The sequence below is a fragment of the Netta rufina genome (assembly GCF_964035555.1).
Source record: "Netta rufina genome assembly, chromosome: 7".
Taxonomy (NCBI): Eukaryota; Metazoa; Chordata; class Aves; order Anseriformes; family Anatidae; genus Netta; species Netta rufina.
In genome coordinates, this window is record NC_140130.1 from 4,257,083 (window position 1) to 4,275,329 (window position 18,247).

The following is an 18,247-nucleotide window of genomic DNA, read 5'->3' on the forward strand; positions in this document are numbered from 1 at the left end:
AAGACTGAAAACTCCGTCCTGCTGGATAAAAGATACAAGAAGTCGAAGTGTCAGTTAGCCAATCCCCTCCCCTGCTCATCATGTACCCTTTCCTTTAAGCTGGTGATCAAGCTAAGTATTCTCATCGATTTTTTTTTTATTTTTCTTTTTGAGATGCAAAAATTGTATGTAAACCCCACCAGATCCTGAGAAAACAGTATCTTCTTTCTCTGAAGTCTCCTCCAAGAGATCCTCAGTTCCCAGCTCAGGAAACTCCTGACCTTTATCTCAGCTGAGCATGCTCAACCATGCTCAAAGGAAGTGTATTCTTCCTTCCTTCAGGAAAGCTTCACCTGAACAAGAAGTTACAGAGGCCAAAAAAGGAAAGTAAGCAACCTTTCTCCCTGCCTTGAGCCAAAATATAACATACAGTAACAGTCAGTAAATAGTAAACAATCAAACAGCAAAAATGATACCATCAATCACATCATCCCAGAACAACAGGAGTCACAGCTTATATAATAGTCTATAGATCAAAAGTGTCAGAATAAGTTAATTTTTTCTTTTTTGTACTTTTAGGAACTTGAGGCTATTTTCGCAGTTGCTTTATGTATTACTTCAGCACAAGCCAAGAAGATATTGAATGAGAATTCATTAGCAGCTGGTCAACTGTAAACAGTCCATCAATCATTTTATTTCCTTACTGTCGGCAATTTTAATTTCAACTTCGAAAAAAACCTTGTGCTTTAAACTGTGAAATATATCACATAAAATAGTGACATTTGATAGTATATTTTCAGATTCTCAGACCAACTGGGAAAAAGCCATTTCAATACATAATGAAGCTATTCTTCCTTTGTAGCCAACAAAACTCATGTAAAATTAAAAAAAAAAAAGCTTCTTCAAGTTGAGCAGATGAATGAACTACAGTCTATTCCAGAATAAATTCATCACTTTGTGCCTAAAGCTCCAGTAAAAAAATCTGAAAGAATTGCAAAGCTCCCTTATGCCTTATAATTACATGATTTCTGCCCGAAAAGAAGCAAATACGAAGTCTGTGTTGTCTTACATTCCAGTCTGTCATACATCAACCATTAACTATGCAGGTACCTTTCATCTGAAACCCAGAATAGGTAGGTCCATAACTGCCTCATTACCCAATTTTTTAAAATAGCATAATACAAAGTGCATACAGAATACACTGAGAGCATAAACATTTAACAGCACGCCCACCCATCACGAGGTCTGTCAAGCTGGCTGTTTCTCTGCCGAAGCTGTTAGCAAAGTTTCATCTGGCTGGCAAAACACTAGGTAAATCAGTCCTCCCAGAGACGAAAGAAAGCCAAGCAGTATTATTACCTCTGGCATAAAAACAGTAAGAACAGGGATTCTGACATTTCTTAAAATATATAAATATTAAACATAACATTAAGTACTAACAGCAATGTTAAATATTAAATACTACTATTTATTGCATCTTACACTAACACTGGTAAATTATTTCTGCCTTAGAACCAAATACAAGCAATATTTTCTTTCTCGTTGAGTTGTTGTTTTTACAGTACATAGCAGCTTTCTTCGGAAAAAAAGATAATATGAAAGAATAGCTCAGTTATTACACAAATGTAATATTTCATTTTAATCTTGTACAGCAAAATTTCAATCTTTTCTTTCTTGTATTTAAGTTCCAGCTCATGAACAGATCATAGGATATAAAATTGTTAAGTGGATTCTAAACTACTAAATTTAGATGAATCTTTCTAAGGTAGTTATAAATTTGATAGGGTAAAAATTTACTGCTACTATGATCAGCTGAATCACTGTTAAATGTACTACTTGCATGCCAAGAGCTCATGAGGAAACAAACTCTTAGTATATATACAAATACTACTAGTAGGTTCTTTTGTATTCCAACCCTTTCCCCAATACTGAATGAAATTGAACAGGCAAAATCACGCCCAAGGGAATGTCATCTGCCACTTTCTAACCTCATCCTTTCCTTCATCATTTGGTGTGTCTCTCTCCCCCATGACCACAAAGATGCCTTACCAGAGTCAGTCATGCCATGCTGGTGACATTCACGCTGTGTTCCAGGGCAGTTGTCTTCAAATGCTTCCATAAGGACCTCGCAGCCTCCCTCAGACTAAAAGCTAAGTTAACTGCTAATGGCACCAGAAGATGGTTGCTGTCCCACTATGGAAGGAATGGACAAGCTGGAGGAGAAGCACAGAAGTTAATGCTATGAAGAACACTTTCCAGTTCTTTCATGAGCTCTGCCTGGCATTCCTGTGTCACGTACAACACACAGACTCATGCAGAGCTGCCCTCCATCATGAAAGGGACAGTCTCAGGTCCTGCAAGGTGACAGAGATGAGACTTCTTTGCCAAGATAAACTTTTTGCTGCTGTGTGACAATGTACTACTCAGCAAAGTAGTTCTTATTTAAAGAACAGTTGCCTAAGTAAGTGGTTGCTTATTTAAAGTTCTTATTTTCTTCTATTACATTGCATTCAAACTCATTACCAGTCTTTGCTTCTCCAGGAAAGAGCTGAATATATTCTGTAAAGAAGGAGCAGGAGGAATTCCTTCAACAGTTATCTCCTTTTACAGACTGATAATTCTTCCTACACAATATTAAGGTTTTGAAAAAAAAAATTAGAAACATTGCTATCAAATAGAAAAGACAATCCTAGATTATTGCTGACTACAGCCTCTAGTTAGGTAGCTGCCCTATCTTTTTGTTTCATCTTTGTGTAAGTTTGCTTTAATTTTTGATTCTGGTAATGAAACAATTGATAAAATGTAGAATAACCTAAGATAGCAAGGATTTTCCAATCTATAGAGCAATTAGAACAATTTACTTTATTTAATGTATTCTACTAAGCTTTGCAGCTGTCTGATTTGAGACATTTATTTGCTTCACATACTCAAACAGAAGGAAAATGTGCACACTGGTACCATAAGCTTAGAAAATAACCACAAGAGGTACTTTCTGAGTAAAGCTGATCTTGAAATGATTTATCTATCTATATAAAATAATATGGTGATGAGACTTTGCTTGTCTATTTACTTTTTCAGCCTTCTGATCATTCTTATTGGTCACCATTACAATAATACAAGAGAATATTCTTACTACTTCAAATCCATCTAATTATTGCACAAATATATTTATGATGGGACAGGTTCCTTATTTAGCTATTCAACATTTTTTAAGAAAAGAATTTATGACCATAATTTAAAGAGATTATTTAAGATAATCACATTTGAAAATTTAAGTGAAGAATTTAAGGTTTGCTTCGAAGAAAATTCTTGTTTGTTAAAAAAATGGGTTTGATATTAATTCATAATATAAATATTCTAATAGGAGTCCTCTAAAGTATAAATGACTGATCTTTTTAATAAGAATTGTTACATAAACAAGAAGTAAATGCTCTCTAATCTGAAACCAAATACAGTGTAGAAGTATATCTGAGCAACAAAAACCAGCTGTGCTACACAGAGAGAAAACCCAACAGAAATGCATTTTGAAACAGCAGGCTCCAGCAGTGATTCTAGAAACAGCATACTAACATTTAGAAGAATGCTCAGTGTAACATCATCAAGAAAATAGGAAATTGGTCAAGAAAAACCTCGTATATTGACAGCAACTTAGCACAAACTGTAAAAAAAAATAATCTTGTGAGTTAAACAGCTAGGTGGATGTTCAGATAACAAACATTTGTAATATTCATTTGCAATGTTTTTTAAATTATTTATTTATTATCATAATAAAGATTATTGATTATGAATTATTGATTATCATAATCAAGACATTATTTCAGCTGGGAAACACAGAAAATGGTACGCCACTGAAGGTTCCCTGAAAAAAAAAATTCGTCTTCAGCAACCTAATATATTTCCAGCGCTATCAGGTGTACCGCATTCAAATTCCTATTGTACTGAATCATCCTCTACAGAGCCATGAATGCAAGCCTTAAGTTAAGATCCGATTAATCCTAGAAATAGCTTGGCTCAGAACCGTTAAATGAAAACAGGGCTTAAGAACAGAAAATCTTTCATTATCTTTCTCTAGCTCATGTCTGTAGATCCCAGTTTACTGCAAAGTCTGTAAGACCACATATAAACAGATAAATTTAACTGCAGCTTATTTTTTAACTGTAAATCTATTTAGGAAATTCACTAGATTACTTTTGTTTTTTAAGCACACTAAAACCTTTTTCCTGAATATTTCATATCTAATTTTCCTTTAAAACTAACCGACTGACAAAGTAACATTAAAAAAATAATTTTCAATTACCCATATAATATGTACGGAAACCCACCACAGGAGTATTGAAAGTCAACTTAATTAAGTACTCGACCGATGTCAGCAAGAGAATTATGAAAACTACATGTTTTCCTCTATAAATGCCAGCATAATACGCCATATGGGCATATCAATTTTGCTGGAATTAATCTTTTTTTTTTTCCTGAAGACATCATATTCAATAAAGTTATTAAAAAACCCTGAATAAGACAAATCTGAGTGACACTTTCCACCCACACATCACACTGTGTATATAAATTTGAAATTTATGTAGTTTACATTTGCTATACATGACTTGCAAACTTCTCTAGAATAGCAGTTTTTGAAAAAGTTTGAATATGAACAGAAAAATAAGAACATTTAAATCCATTCTTTTTACAGAAAGACGTGAGTATAGTTCTGTTTGGACGTGTGCCAGCACAGAAATAAAGGAAAAAAAGATTTCAGGAAGACGTCAGAGGTCTATATAATGATGTACTTGACTTAACTTAACTCATCATGTCCTTCCAGGAGTTTCACCAACAGCAAAAAACAACAAGAAAAAAGGGACAAACTGTGTGAAAACACTAAAATATACATATTGAGACTTACCACCATATAATCTGTGGACTGGTTGCAATACTTATGATACCTGACAAGAACTCCTCTTGCAACATAATTTTAATACACATCACCCTAGCAGTTCTCTATAGAAGAGTAAACAGAATTTGGCAGGCTCTAACATGAGATTTCAGTGTAATAAGTCATGAAAAATGTATTCATGAAGTAAATACCACATTCCAAGTGCATTTTCAGCATACCATCAAAAATATTCATATTAGAGTGCTCACTACATCCCTACTCCAAAACATAAATGCAAATCATCTGTTTTTTCACATTATTTATTTTTTCAATAGTAATGGCTCTGCCAAGCAAAATGATCTAGATTAAGGCTATAAACCCATCTGACAGAAAGAGGTTAGGTGAACCCATATGCGAATGGAGAATGCAAGCTTTACTAGAAAGAGCTGTAGCAGATTCACAAGTGTCTGGAGCTTTTTCATGAGTTTGCTTATTTGATTCATGTGTGTGAATTTTCTGCCATAAGAGATATCATTTTGTGTCCTAATTTAGTATTTGTGGAGCAGCAATCTTTTCACACGCATATTACTAATTACATCTAATCAATTTTTCTGCAGCTATTAGATACAGATAAATAAGGGGAAATATTCCCAACAGATGCAATTATCTAACAAAGAGCAGGGGGCAATACTCTAAATAAAAAACATGAAACATTTCCTTTCCAACTGAACAAAATATTTTCTTCAACTTAAAATAATTCTTTTAGGGGACTTTCTGCAATTTCCAGAACTACCAAAAATGTTCCCCATGAGCACTGAAATGAAAAATCCACTGCTCAGGGCAAGAGTAATTCGCTTAAATGCAAGACACACTGCACCACTGTGACTACAAACCAAAATGCCTTGTCTTTTCTTTAGCCAGGAAAAGTGGTAAAAATATTCAGCAAAACATAAAGCACAGGTAACATGAAGTTTTGAGGTATCTATAAATTCTTCCACTCCAAAAGAGTAAGCATGACCATGAAATGTTAATCACTGGCAGTCTCCACAGAGACACCTTAAGCTGCTGGTGATGAGCACTCAATACAAGAGTAAAGCAAGGCCTTTGTACTCCACAGCACTCAAATTCACGTGTCAAGACAAACAGTAAGGCCCAGAACCAAGCCATCAGTACACACCTGTTTTTCCATACATTTTCTGTTTTTAAGTTTCCAGTGTTCAGGTTCCAGGTAAAAGACAGCAATTGCAATTTGACTGCACGACTTCCAACAACTACCCAGTGTGTCAGCTTTCATCCTTCCCACAGCTCTTTGCTGCATATTATTTTTTTTAATTTTTGTTTTTGGAAAGCTCAGCATGGGCCAGCTCACTCCCTGCCTCAGGTGTCCCTGTACTATCAGGGTTCCCAGGTTGTCTGGTCCCATCCTCACAATGTTGCAGTTCATATGCTCAGATCCAAGCATGCCTCAAATCCAAATGTCTCTCATATCGAGAAGTTCTGGACACAAACCTGTGGTGAAGCACGAGGCTTCAGACAACTTTCAGGGAACCCCCAGAAATAAAGCTCTACAGCTGCATTTCCAAGGAAAATGCCTCAATAAGTTTCTCCTGTTTTCTTAAGTGTCTCAACAGGAGGCTGAAACCACCCCTGGGGTGAGCAGGGATGACATGGCTCTCTGCTCTATGCCACACTCAGCACGTATGGTGCAACAGCAGGACAGTGAGCAGCAGCCCCTGCTGGTGGCACAAGAAGCACAGGGACCTCCAAAACTACTGACTAAATTACTGAGTTGCTGCTGGTTTGCACAATCACATGTTCCTGTGAGTTTTGTGTGAAATACCCTGTGAAATATTTGTTACAAAATCAATTATTTTGTGGTACTGACGCATTTTTCAAGCCTGGATCAAGTTGGTATATTTGAAAAAAAAAAAAAAAAATATATATATATATATATATATATATATATATATATATATATATATATAGATACCGTTTTCAGAAATATTTTGATACAAATCTTTCAGATTCCCACTTGAAACTTTTTAAGATACAAAACTTGAAAACTCACAAAAAGTTTTAAAATGGCAACAACTATGCAAACAATGTTACTGACTAGGTAATTTCAACGTAAAAACCTAGCTAAGAAACAGATGACTTTGAAACACACAACAAATAAGAAAGAAATCACAACCTACCAGGAAAGGCGTACAGCATACTAGCCAAGCTTGAATAAGAAATACAGCTATACACCCAACCAACACCCTGAAAACACTGAGAAACTAATAAAGCTCCAATTTCTTAAAACAACATTCCAAAAGAGCAAACTACGTCAAGAACGCAGCTATCACACCATCAGAGTACCCAGCCTGCCTTCACCAAGCATTTTTCAGTCTTGTCTGAATAACCTAACTTTATTCAAACCCACAGGTTATGGTGCAGAACAATTATTCAGACATAGTATCCTTACTAATGAAGGCAGAAAAGGCCGTGCTCGTCATCCTAATTGCTGCTCACTACAGCCCACTTTAACCCACACTCAATCACAATTCTTATCCCTCCTGATCACCCAGATGAGTGCATATCCCTATTGTGACTGGGACTGAAAGCAGACAGAACTCAAGAAATATGAAGTCAGTATTGCTGAACTCGAATGTATTCCATAACTTTCAATTTTGAAGGATGAACAGAGACATGACAATAGCCTGTCATTAGGAGAATGCAAGTGCTTATTACTAGAACAAAATGATTGCTCCTATGAATGCATTATTATCCATATACCGCAGTATCATTCTAACATTGATAAGCTCTCCAAATTCATAGTAATTTCTGCTATTTGATGTCCTGAAATACAAATACATACCTTAATGATATGTATCTCTGAGCAGAATTCAGAGAGAATAACAAAGGTACATAAATAATTCAGAAATACCCCCAAAAAGTTTGCTGCCTTTTAGAATAATTAAATATAAATATAATTGCAATTTACTATATGACTGAATTATTTTGTCAGTAGAAAAGCTTAAGCTTCTTGAAGACAGACTGGGTCTTTATTAGCATGAAGAACATTTTGCTTAAATATCTGTCACATCACCTCACTGTAAGGCAGTCTCTGCAAAAAGTAGCCATTTATGTAAAAGGCAGCATCTGCTGAAAAGATGTTCCTCCCAGCTTGCACTAAAAGCCTCTACATTTTATCACTGACACCAGGAGGCCCTTGATTTCACTTGATGTCCTTACGGCTTATTAGAAACTTAGAATAACTGAGAAATAAACAAATTTAGCAACAAAAAACACTATATTCCCTCTTGTGTTTCAAATAGTTAGGAGTATATCCTAAGTTCCTTTACACTTTTTCAGGCACTGAGGGTTAGTTTCAAAAAACAGACTTTGATGCACAGCTTACACAGAATTTAGGCACTGAAGCCCTCGGAAATGATCGTGTTAAAGCTAAGCAAATACCAGCCAGGACACATTCACCACCAGAACAAGACCCAGGGGGCTTAGAAATGCACTGCATATTACCAGTGCCAATGCATCTCTTACAGCTTCCTGGAAAACCAGGTGCTAGGGAACAGTTTGCAAAGGTGGCACTTCCTGGGGCGGGGGAGGGGTCTCTGAAACAATGCAGCTCTCATTAGCAACACCGAGACAGAACGAAGCCTTGGCAGAAGTAATCAAACTAATAGAAACCACAGATACTTACCCATAAAAAACTCTTCAAGGCAGCTATATACAACTCATGAGAGTGATTGACAAAAACTGAAATGACAGAGGGTAGACTCTATTTTGTGAACTATATACCCATCAGGACAAAGACAGGAGCAACAGTATAACCTCTGTGGATACTCATCAAGGAAAACTTAAATTATACTGTGCTAACAAACGGCTTGCATACCTGTTACAGCTCATTCAATTCAAACTTCCAGCTTACTGAAATTATTAATAGAAGAGCCCAGGAGGCAGTGATACATCAGCACCTTCTCCTGGATCTGTTCTCTGTTCTTCTGTGAGTTAGAGTTGTGAAATTGACACCTGATAATCTCCTCAAAGAAAAACTTAGTCAATACAGTCTCAGTAATAGCTATAAACTACTGTTGGTGATAGTTTTTTCCACTAAGATAGTTTTTTCCATTAAGATAAATATTAAATGTATAAGCAGATCAAGAGCACTAAAAGAAACTGAAAACTTTAAATTCACTTCTGCCATTTAACCTTAGTTTAACACCTATAAAAACACATACATATAAATCTTCTGTGTTTCTTCCTTTTCACTTCCCTCCTTGTCCTTGCAAGCCTATGCAGACATTGTGTTCTGCAGCACATTATATTATACTTTCCCTTTTTGCCATATTTAAACAGCTGCTGCCTTTCCCAAGTTTACATTTTGAACTGAGCAATGTATTCTTCACTTACCTTAGGTAACCCTAGAAATGTGATTATTTCTGAAATACAAAAGCTAATCACAATTTTCTTCCAAGAGTGGAGAATTTAAGACTTACACGTGACCACGTGAATTACACTCATGTAGTTTGACTCCTGCAAAACACAGAATTCTACTAAAGAGTTTTTGCCAGAAACCCATGGTGATCTTTTGGACTGCTATGGGTTGGTATAAAGTGTATTTCCATCCTCCCACACTTCCTAGCTACTTCAGGTCAATGCCTTCCCTTATTAAACTTTCAGCCATTTATCAGTAAACTTAATTTGTTTTAGAACTGATACCACAACAGACATCTTCTGCAAGAAGGTATGAGAGACCAACCTACAGAGCTAACCAAAACTAAAGAAATTTCACGTAAGTAGCCCAACTGCAAAAAACTTCCAGAGAGGTTCAGGAATTACATTGTATTCAACAGAAGCTGCAGGTAAATTCTAAATAAAAATTAATACAAGCATTTTTATCTGGTGTAGGGACTGAAAGAGGACCTGGAATTCATAGGTAATTAAATAAATGGAGTTCTCCACCCACTCCCCAACCCGATAGTACGAATCCAAAAGAAGATCAACAAGTACAGTACCTGAAAAATGAAAAAACATCTGATATGCATAAATTATCTTAGTCCCTACACTTCATTATCCTAATGACAATAGGATAAGAAAGAAAACAGTCTCAATAGAGCAGCTTTGGCCTGGGTTAACTAGTATAACTTACGGAAGAGAAAGGAGTTTTGGCTTCAAAAAAAAAGAAACAAATAGCAGTATCATACAATTATCTTCTCAGTGTGGTGGATGAATCATCTTGAAGCATTCTTTAGATAAGAACAGTATGCCTATAGAAAATGTTTCCTGAGGAAAGGCATGATATTAACACTGTGTACCCACATTAATAGTATCTGAGTCTCCACTGTTCTATCATGTAACTGCCAGATGAAAGAAGAACCAAATCTGTTCTTTAAACAAATAACTATGTTTTTAAAGCACAATCAAACTATATTCATTTTCATAAATTCACAGATGAATTGGCCTACAAGTATGCCAGACAACCACATTTCTGGGTTTACTGAACAGTCCTAGCTTTCTGAAATAGGAATTAAATCATTTCTACACTTGTAACTCAGTGCCCTTACAAAAATCAAACGTAGTGGCATGAACACCATGAAATTATACTGTCGCTACTAATGTATTAGCAAATTATCTAAGTTGTTGCATTCTACAGGAACAGAGATTTATCTCTGGTCCTCAGGTTTTAAGACTGAACTGGAAAGTGAAATTATCAAGAAACTCTTGCTAGCATACAAAGGATCATGGCTGTTCTGTCCTTGTAACATTTCACAATAAGCATCAAGTAATATAAATAAGTATAAGTCATACCTGTAATACAGCATTTTCTATACAACATATTACACAACAAATCTTTTTCTGGAGGTCCGTATTTAGCTTTTGCTTAAGTTTATGTAGACAGATTTCCTTTTGATCTTGTAAAGACCATGTTGAGAAATACAGATTAAACTGTGAGCAATCACACGAGACAATCATGGCCAAGTTACTTCTATTGCATGTCTTATTTACGTTAAAAAGGAAAGTAATATATTCCATATATTATCTACATTTTTTAAAAAAGGAAAAAGCCTGGTTACCTACATTGTTTATGTATTCAGACAGCAGGTCTTGGAGAGCTTGACGGATAGCATTGCACTCAGCAATGATGCGTTCTCGATGGAAATCACGCGTGCAGGAAGAATCAGCTAGTAAAGCTGCTCCACTGATAATAGCTTCCAAACGTTTCTCTAGTGATGGCCGTATTTTCTCTTCACTCACTACAAGAGGATCCTGGATAATTAAATGCTGAAAAACATTAGGAGTACTGGTAAGAAAAGTCAGACTAATAAAGTTGCTGCTTTATTTTTCACTTGCATGAACTGCAGTGACATTACGCTTCCTAGACTTCCAAATAGCCCTTTACCCTTGATGTATCCAAAATACTTTTGACCATGAAAGACTCCATTTTCCATACCGTGGCTCCACGTACAAGTCACTTGCAGACAAAACCCAGTTCTCTCTGCCACCCAGATCTCACATCTGTGTTATCAAACCTTACTGGCCTGTATTCAGTCCTCAGCTGGCATCAGAGCTTTCCAGCCAAACTGTTTCACACCTAAGTGAAACACAGTAGAACGAGTTTCCAGGCTACACTGACATCTTCTGACCACAACTACCTTATCTCTGAGTCGTCTCTGTTTCCTCCTTCTATTGCATGAGGGGGCCTGTCATGAATTTACCTTGGAATTTTTTTTTATAAAGAAATACATCTTATACCATGCTTATAATGTCTGTGTACAACTGTCACAGACAATATATGTGATATTCACTACTCATTAATACTACGTATCTTACCAAAGTATCTCAGAATTGAGGCCTATAGCTTTGTTTGAAAGTCTACAGGGAGGGTTGACACCTCCAACATTTACATTTTGAGAAATCAGGAGAACATCCAGATTTAGCATAAAAACAACTCAACTAGCTTACAGCTGAGAGATGTTACATGACCAGTTGGATTCTGAGGGTTTTTATTCTAATACAGTTAAACACTGTGGCAGAAATTCATTGCTGCTACATTTAACAGGCTGAACACCAGCAAAGCACAAAATAGCAGCTTTTGTTCAACAACTGTGTTTTCAAAGGAGTGTCCTTTTGCTTTTCACCAGCTGGAATAAACAAAAGCAGCAAACTGTTTTGGCATGATAAAACTAGTTATGCTTTTGTGGCAAACATAGCAAAAAGAAAAGGAGAGGTGATATTTTCATACAATGCAAAAGCAATTGTATTCGAGCTTCAACGTTTAAAGAAATACAAACTATTCATTTTTCATCAAACTGAACATTTGAAAGATCAGCATTACTCTCCAGATCACCAAAGCCCAAATTCCATATAAGTCCCCTTACCTGATATATCCATATGCGATTCTAAGCTTACAGAAAAATTATTAAACAAGAAAACTATGCCGTATGCCCTCAAGTGGAATTTAGGTCAGGTAAATCAGAAGTTATCAGTGATTATCCAATATGTGCTGAACTACTTTTAATCCAGAGAATTTTAGTTATTTTTCCAATTTAGATTTAATATCTCATTTTCATCTACTGCCCAACTTAGGGAATTGTAGAAGTAGAGAAAGTGTTCTGTTAAAACATTTTAACATAAAAGCTTAAACTTTTAAAAATGGAAATAAGGTCACCTTCCAATTTTGTTATTATTTTTAGCAATCTCTTACATATTATCTATGATTTAGGGAAAGAAAGTCTTACTGTTACAGCTCTAATTCTTCTATCTTTCCCAAAAATATACAATTGCTTTGAGACATCTGGGATATTCTCTAGCAAGGCTAGAGAAAAATCAGACTTCAGAAACTGAGTATTTCCCAAGGAAGCATTTTAATACTGCCATCAGACAGCGCAGGTTCTTTCTGCATTACTCTAGTTCAAATAGAAGCTCATTATTTCCCAGCACGCAGGAAGGAGCAGTGCAGGTTTCTCATGTTCTACCTCCGCTACTATTCCATTGCCCTGAAGTCCTCAGTATCATTTAAAAGCACTCTTATTATTTAAGTACTCTCAGTACTTCAGCCTCACACTTGCTCCCAATCAATATATATATAATAGAGGACACTAAATCTAAAGTAACCCTTGTAAGCCCTTCTGGGGCTGTAAGTTCTAGGCTCCTGTTCTGCTTCATACCAGAAGCTGTGATTACATGAACTACAGTCCTCAAATTTCCACAGTGTCCAGAAGGAAAAGGTAGTTGTGAGTTTCTGTCTCTCTCCACAGTAACTGTGTTGAATTTTGGGAATTTTGTATCACTGCAGAGCATCACAAAAGAAGAAAAAAAAAAGCAGCCCAGTGCTACTGCTATTGCAATTTTCTGTTGTCTATTTGTTTCAACAAGTGACAGGATGTATCATTAAAATGGTTTATATGTTTATGTCAGGTGCTCATGTGCATCCAGCAGATGCAATCTTAGATTAAGTTAAAGCAGTAACTATGCATTTTTAAGTTCCTGTTTTTTCTCAAACCAATTTTCACCTATCTGGATACACATAACGATCTGGAAAGGAGCTGAGGCATAAACGGATGAAAAGAGCTTAAATGTTTTAAAGATACAAAAAAAAAAAAAAAAAAAAAAAAAACCAACCTATTTGTGCAGCTATTTCTGCATCCATAAAAGCAACAAAGTAACCTTATTTGTACCACTTATTTGTTTCCTAAGTGAAAGATGTTAAATAAATAAACACTGATCATGGAAGCAATAACCTCACATGCAACTTCTGGAATCAGAGCCAAAATGGGATGGGACCATAGCTTTAATCGCTACTTGTCTACTGACAAACCTAGACCAAAGTTTCTCCAATGCTGAAACTTTCTGAAGCATGGCAGGCCCTGCCATTACAGGTAAAATGCAAAGAAAAGAAAGATGGTGTGGAGAGAAGGAAGACGGCTTGCTATCCTGCTCTGAAGCATCTCCATATACCCTAACCTTCTGATGGCAATGGAGGGAGCCAGACTGGTTTACCCAGGCACCAGCAAAGGAAATCATTTTGCTTTTTGAAGGCAAATTCCTAATTTGACAATGCCTGGAGCCAGACCTGATAGGAGAAATAATCCAGCTCAGTATTATCATCAGAAACCTCCCTACTGCAAATAAAATGTTAAGACTCCTTTGTCCTTTTCTATAACAAGTATTTCCACAGAAGGTAGGGAATGTACCTGAAGACACTCTTCTGGAATTGTGAAGGCAGTAAAATCCCACTTCATCACAAATACAGCTTAGAGACACATTAAGAATATTAATATGGGGCAGTTTTTCTCACGTATTCTGTTTGCTGAGCTTGCTTACAACAGTGATATCATGGCTGAAAGCAAAGCAAAACTGCACCCTATTTACATGTAAGCAAGCAAATCTACTTCATGTCTCAAACAAAACATGCATGGTAGAAAATGAGGACAATGCAGTACAGGAAACTGGAAGTAGTAAGAAGTGCTGGTAGGGACTCTGAAATGGAGGGGTTTCTGTGATTCTGGAACATTGAATTCTTTCAGCTGCCACCTCTGCCAGAAGGAATGTGTGATTTTAAAAGCAGAATCCAAGCAGTTCTTAGCAGCAGGAACTCTGTTTCCCTGCGTAACAGATTTTTAATCCCCTGAGTTACCTAGGTCTTCATTGCTTTGGCTATATCCAAAAACATAGCAGAATTATAAATGAAAAGGGTTGCACTTTAACAACTAGCACGGTAATACAGGTTTAGAAAACTGTATGAAACTAGTCATCAGTGTTTAAATACTTAAAATATTTACTTTTTTATTATTAACTTATAGCAAACTGACAACTTCAAACTATTTTTATACAGGAAAGACTCATCCACAGGGATGTAGGAATGATAAGGGAAGACATCCTACAGATAGCCAGCGTCCAGAGGCCAGGAAATTCATTTCTGAGTGTTAGAGATTTGAAACTGTCTCTCACATTCACATTACCATCCTGCATGCCAAACTGCTCAGTGGTATCTCACCTCTGCTGGAGTTCTGCCCCTTTGTCACTACTCGTTGGATCAGCAGCTTCACTGTTGGGCTCCTGTATCTCAAGTAAGCACCCGGAACACTAGACTACAGTGTCCCTCATAACGTAAAATGCATCTGCCAAGTAGAATGTTTAGTTGTTACTTCAGAAACAAACAGCTTCGTGATGGAAAACTAAGTCATGCCTGAAGGCTACAGCCAATTAGCCATTTCAGTTAGCAAAACAACTGCCTTTAAAATCTCAGATAAAATTGGAGGAGAAACATCTTCTCCTAGGAGATAGTTTGCAGAAAGTGCATGAAAAGATGCACAAGAAGCACTGGCATGTATGAGCAAAAAACAAACAAACAAAAAAAACCTACAGTTCAGCTCAAAAAAAAAAAAAAAAAAAAAAAACAGGCAAAAGTAACAGGAAAAAATGGTTTAAGAATCTGCCTGCAGATTTGATTCTTCAAGCAATTTCATCAAATATTTCAAATATTTCTGATAAGCATACCTAAGCAGAAAAGATCATTTGATTTCCAAACAATCGGAGGACCCTAGATATGCAACAAATAGTTTAGCTTTTTTGCTTTCACAGGGTTAAGCAGTGTTTAGCTACCTGAGCTTTTAAACAGAAGCATTCAAACAGAATTATTACATCCCTATCTCCTTCCTCTCATTGGTTTTCTGATTCATGAAAGAGGGATCCTGGATATCCAGAAACCTGGTTCCATTTCCTGACATTTTGGACCAATTTACAGTACTCTGATATCTCATATATAATTGCTGTGCTAGATAGCCATAATCACTAAGGGACAACATATCAGATGAATATGATACATGTAAGTCAGGCATACATAGCCTGGATTGTTTTGTTAGAAATCTCTTTACATCAGAAGATGCAATACCAGTGAAAAGAATTAGATAACCTGCACCCATGTTCTTTTAACATGGATCTCACGCAATTTAATTTGTGACACTGCCATTTTGTGTTTACTTGTGAATAACGTGGTATTTATATGGAACCTGGAAGACGAATTCTTGAGAATCAACTGATTTAAGAAGTTAACTACTCTAAGGTTTACTGGTGATTTCCTCATCTTACAATCAGTAATTACTTTCACACTGCCAGCAGTGGCAAAGGAAGAATGACACTGCAAACCATCTAGATACTAGATTGTTGGGTAAGCTCCGTGATACATTTCTCCACTATAAACATTTAATGAGATTTGTTCCCAACAGACTGTTTACTACATCAATTTATTTCATGGCACTGTATTTGCAGCAACAAGATAGAGCAAAGGTTATTTCAGGTCTTTAGCCAATAGAACTTTCTATAAAGAAAGAAAAGCACAACCACCTAATTCATAAGATCATTTTTTAAAAGTTTAATGCTCTATAAATTGTGCTTATCTAACAAATACAGCTTCAATTCCCATTTGTGGTATCTAGGTAAAAATAAATTTAAAAGGCCATAAAGAAATGGCTTTTTACAAGTGAGGCTCCTATGTTGCTACATTTCCAAATAAAACCAAATTCCATCCAAAAGAAAATTTTCCATTTAGTGATCAGCAAAATTTTTATATTTTAAAACTAATAAGTATAATAACAACAACAACAAAAATTAAAACGGTACTGCTAACATAGAGTCAAGATGAATTCATCTGCTGTGAGAAGATACAAGCACTTAGCTATTTTTTTTGTTTTTGTTACATAAAACAGATAAACAATAACTCTAATTCAAATTACATTTTCATTCAGGGTGTCATTGTAAAAAATCACTTGTGACACTTAAACGTTGCTTTTTCTTTCACTAAATAAGAAAATAGTTTATGAACTCTAACTTTAAAACCCAGTGTAAGCAAAAAGGATGGCTAACACGTAACATGCAATCATAGCCTGTTCCTCTGAGGACACAAAAAAAAAACAACTGTCAGATTCAACTTAGAGTATGACTGAGAGGTCCGTTTTGATCAATGCACTGCCACTGCAAGATTTGTGTTAAATACATTGACTTCAATCTATTCCTCTCACCTTTCATTGGAAGTTTTAAACAAAATCTATCATCATCAGACATAGCATCAATTTTCCTGAAAATGCATCAACAATATTGGAGTCACAAGGCTGGAATCTGATAAATCTGAGTTTTTACAACCGAAAAGGCCCATATTTGCACATGTGTTTAGAAACTTTTATTCCTTTTGTTGATCTGGATCTACATCAATTATACCAGATGAGGAGCATGGTCTGTAGACCTCATCTACAGGAGGTCTACCAATTTTGGCAAAGTAATGGAAAATTACACTGCTAAAAGTCAGAGCAGCCATACGAAACAAGGAATGCTCCATACAGAAGCCTACGAGTAGGTCAGGAGCAGAGGAAGAGCTGACATTCTCCAAATATTTGCTTCAATATGGAAGTAGAATCATCGATTTGTGAAAGCGTATTGCTTATATCACTTAATCATAAAAACATAATTAAGTTTCTAAATCTTTCAATTATATAAATTACATAATAATCCCAATGACAAGTTTCAGAGTAAGTAACTTCAATGTGCATTGTACTAGTTGAAATGCAGTCAATGCAGCCGTGATTACCATTGATGACTGTCATTTGTAAGCTGAACTCCTGGGTTCTGCCCTCTTATTCAAGGAAGTTTCTGCCCTCCACCATTACTCATGTGCATGGAAGTAATTCTTAACTGCTGTTTGAAGGAAGCAAAATGGTGAACATGCATGAAGAATTAATTCCAAGCTCTTCTGAAGTGATTCTTCCCAATAAAATAATGATACTATTCAGACTAAGACTATGCAGAGCATTGGTTTCTAATACCTTTTAGTCTGCCATTTCTAACAGCAATAGTTGTTAGTGAATACAAACAGTAAAGCAAACCATTTTTCCAAAAATGTTGCAGTGTGCTAAATTTATGGGTTCACCTACCTCAAGCTCATCAAGCGCACTTCCCAGAGTGGCTTTGTGAGATGAAGGTTGTCCCGTTTTATTTCCAACTCCTTGGGAAGCATTAGAAATTACATTGAGAGCATTCTGTATTTCACTGCAAATTGAATCCTTGCTGGCTGTAAGGGATGCAACATCTGAATGTTCCAAACAAGCTGAACATATTGAATGTAGCAGAGAAGAATTTTCTTTCAGGGATGCACGTGCGGCAGCAATTTCATCTCGCTGATTGCTAGATTTCAAATCCTGTCAGCAAAAGAACATGCTGTTTATTTCCAAAAGCATTTCAAAACTTCAAAATTGACAAGTAATGTATAAACAATGTTTTTATCTATCTGTAATCTGTTTAAGGACACACCGAATTAAATTTATCAAAGATTGGGAAAATGGACCGTCTACAACAGTACTTACAATCGAATCATCTCTATCTCACGAGGGATGAACAAAACTTATG

General features: G+C 36.0%; 1 protein-coding gene across 1 annotated transcript in view; it reads right to left on the reverse strand.

The window, feature by feature from the left end:
• CTNNA3 (catenin alpha 3) overlaps positions 1-18,247 on the reverse strand; it is a 456,005-nt gene that overhangs the window by 347,436 nt on the left and 90,322 nt on the right. Inside the window, exons 6-7 of the mRNA XM_084289960.1 lie at positions 17,776-18,039; positions 10,928-11,131 (exon numbers count right to left, since the gene is read on the reverse strand). Of these exons, the coding sequence (XP_084146086.1) occupies positions 10,928-11,131; positions 17,776-18,039 (468 nt within the window). The remainder of the gene's footprint in view (positions 1-10,927; positions 11,132-17,775; positions 18,040-18,247) is intronic.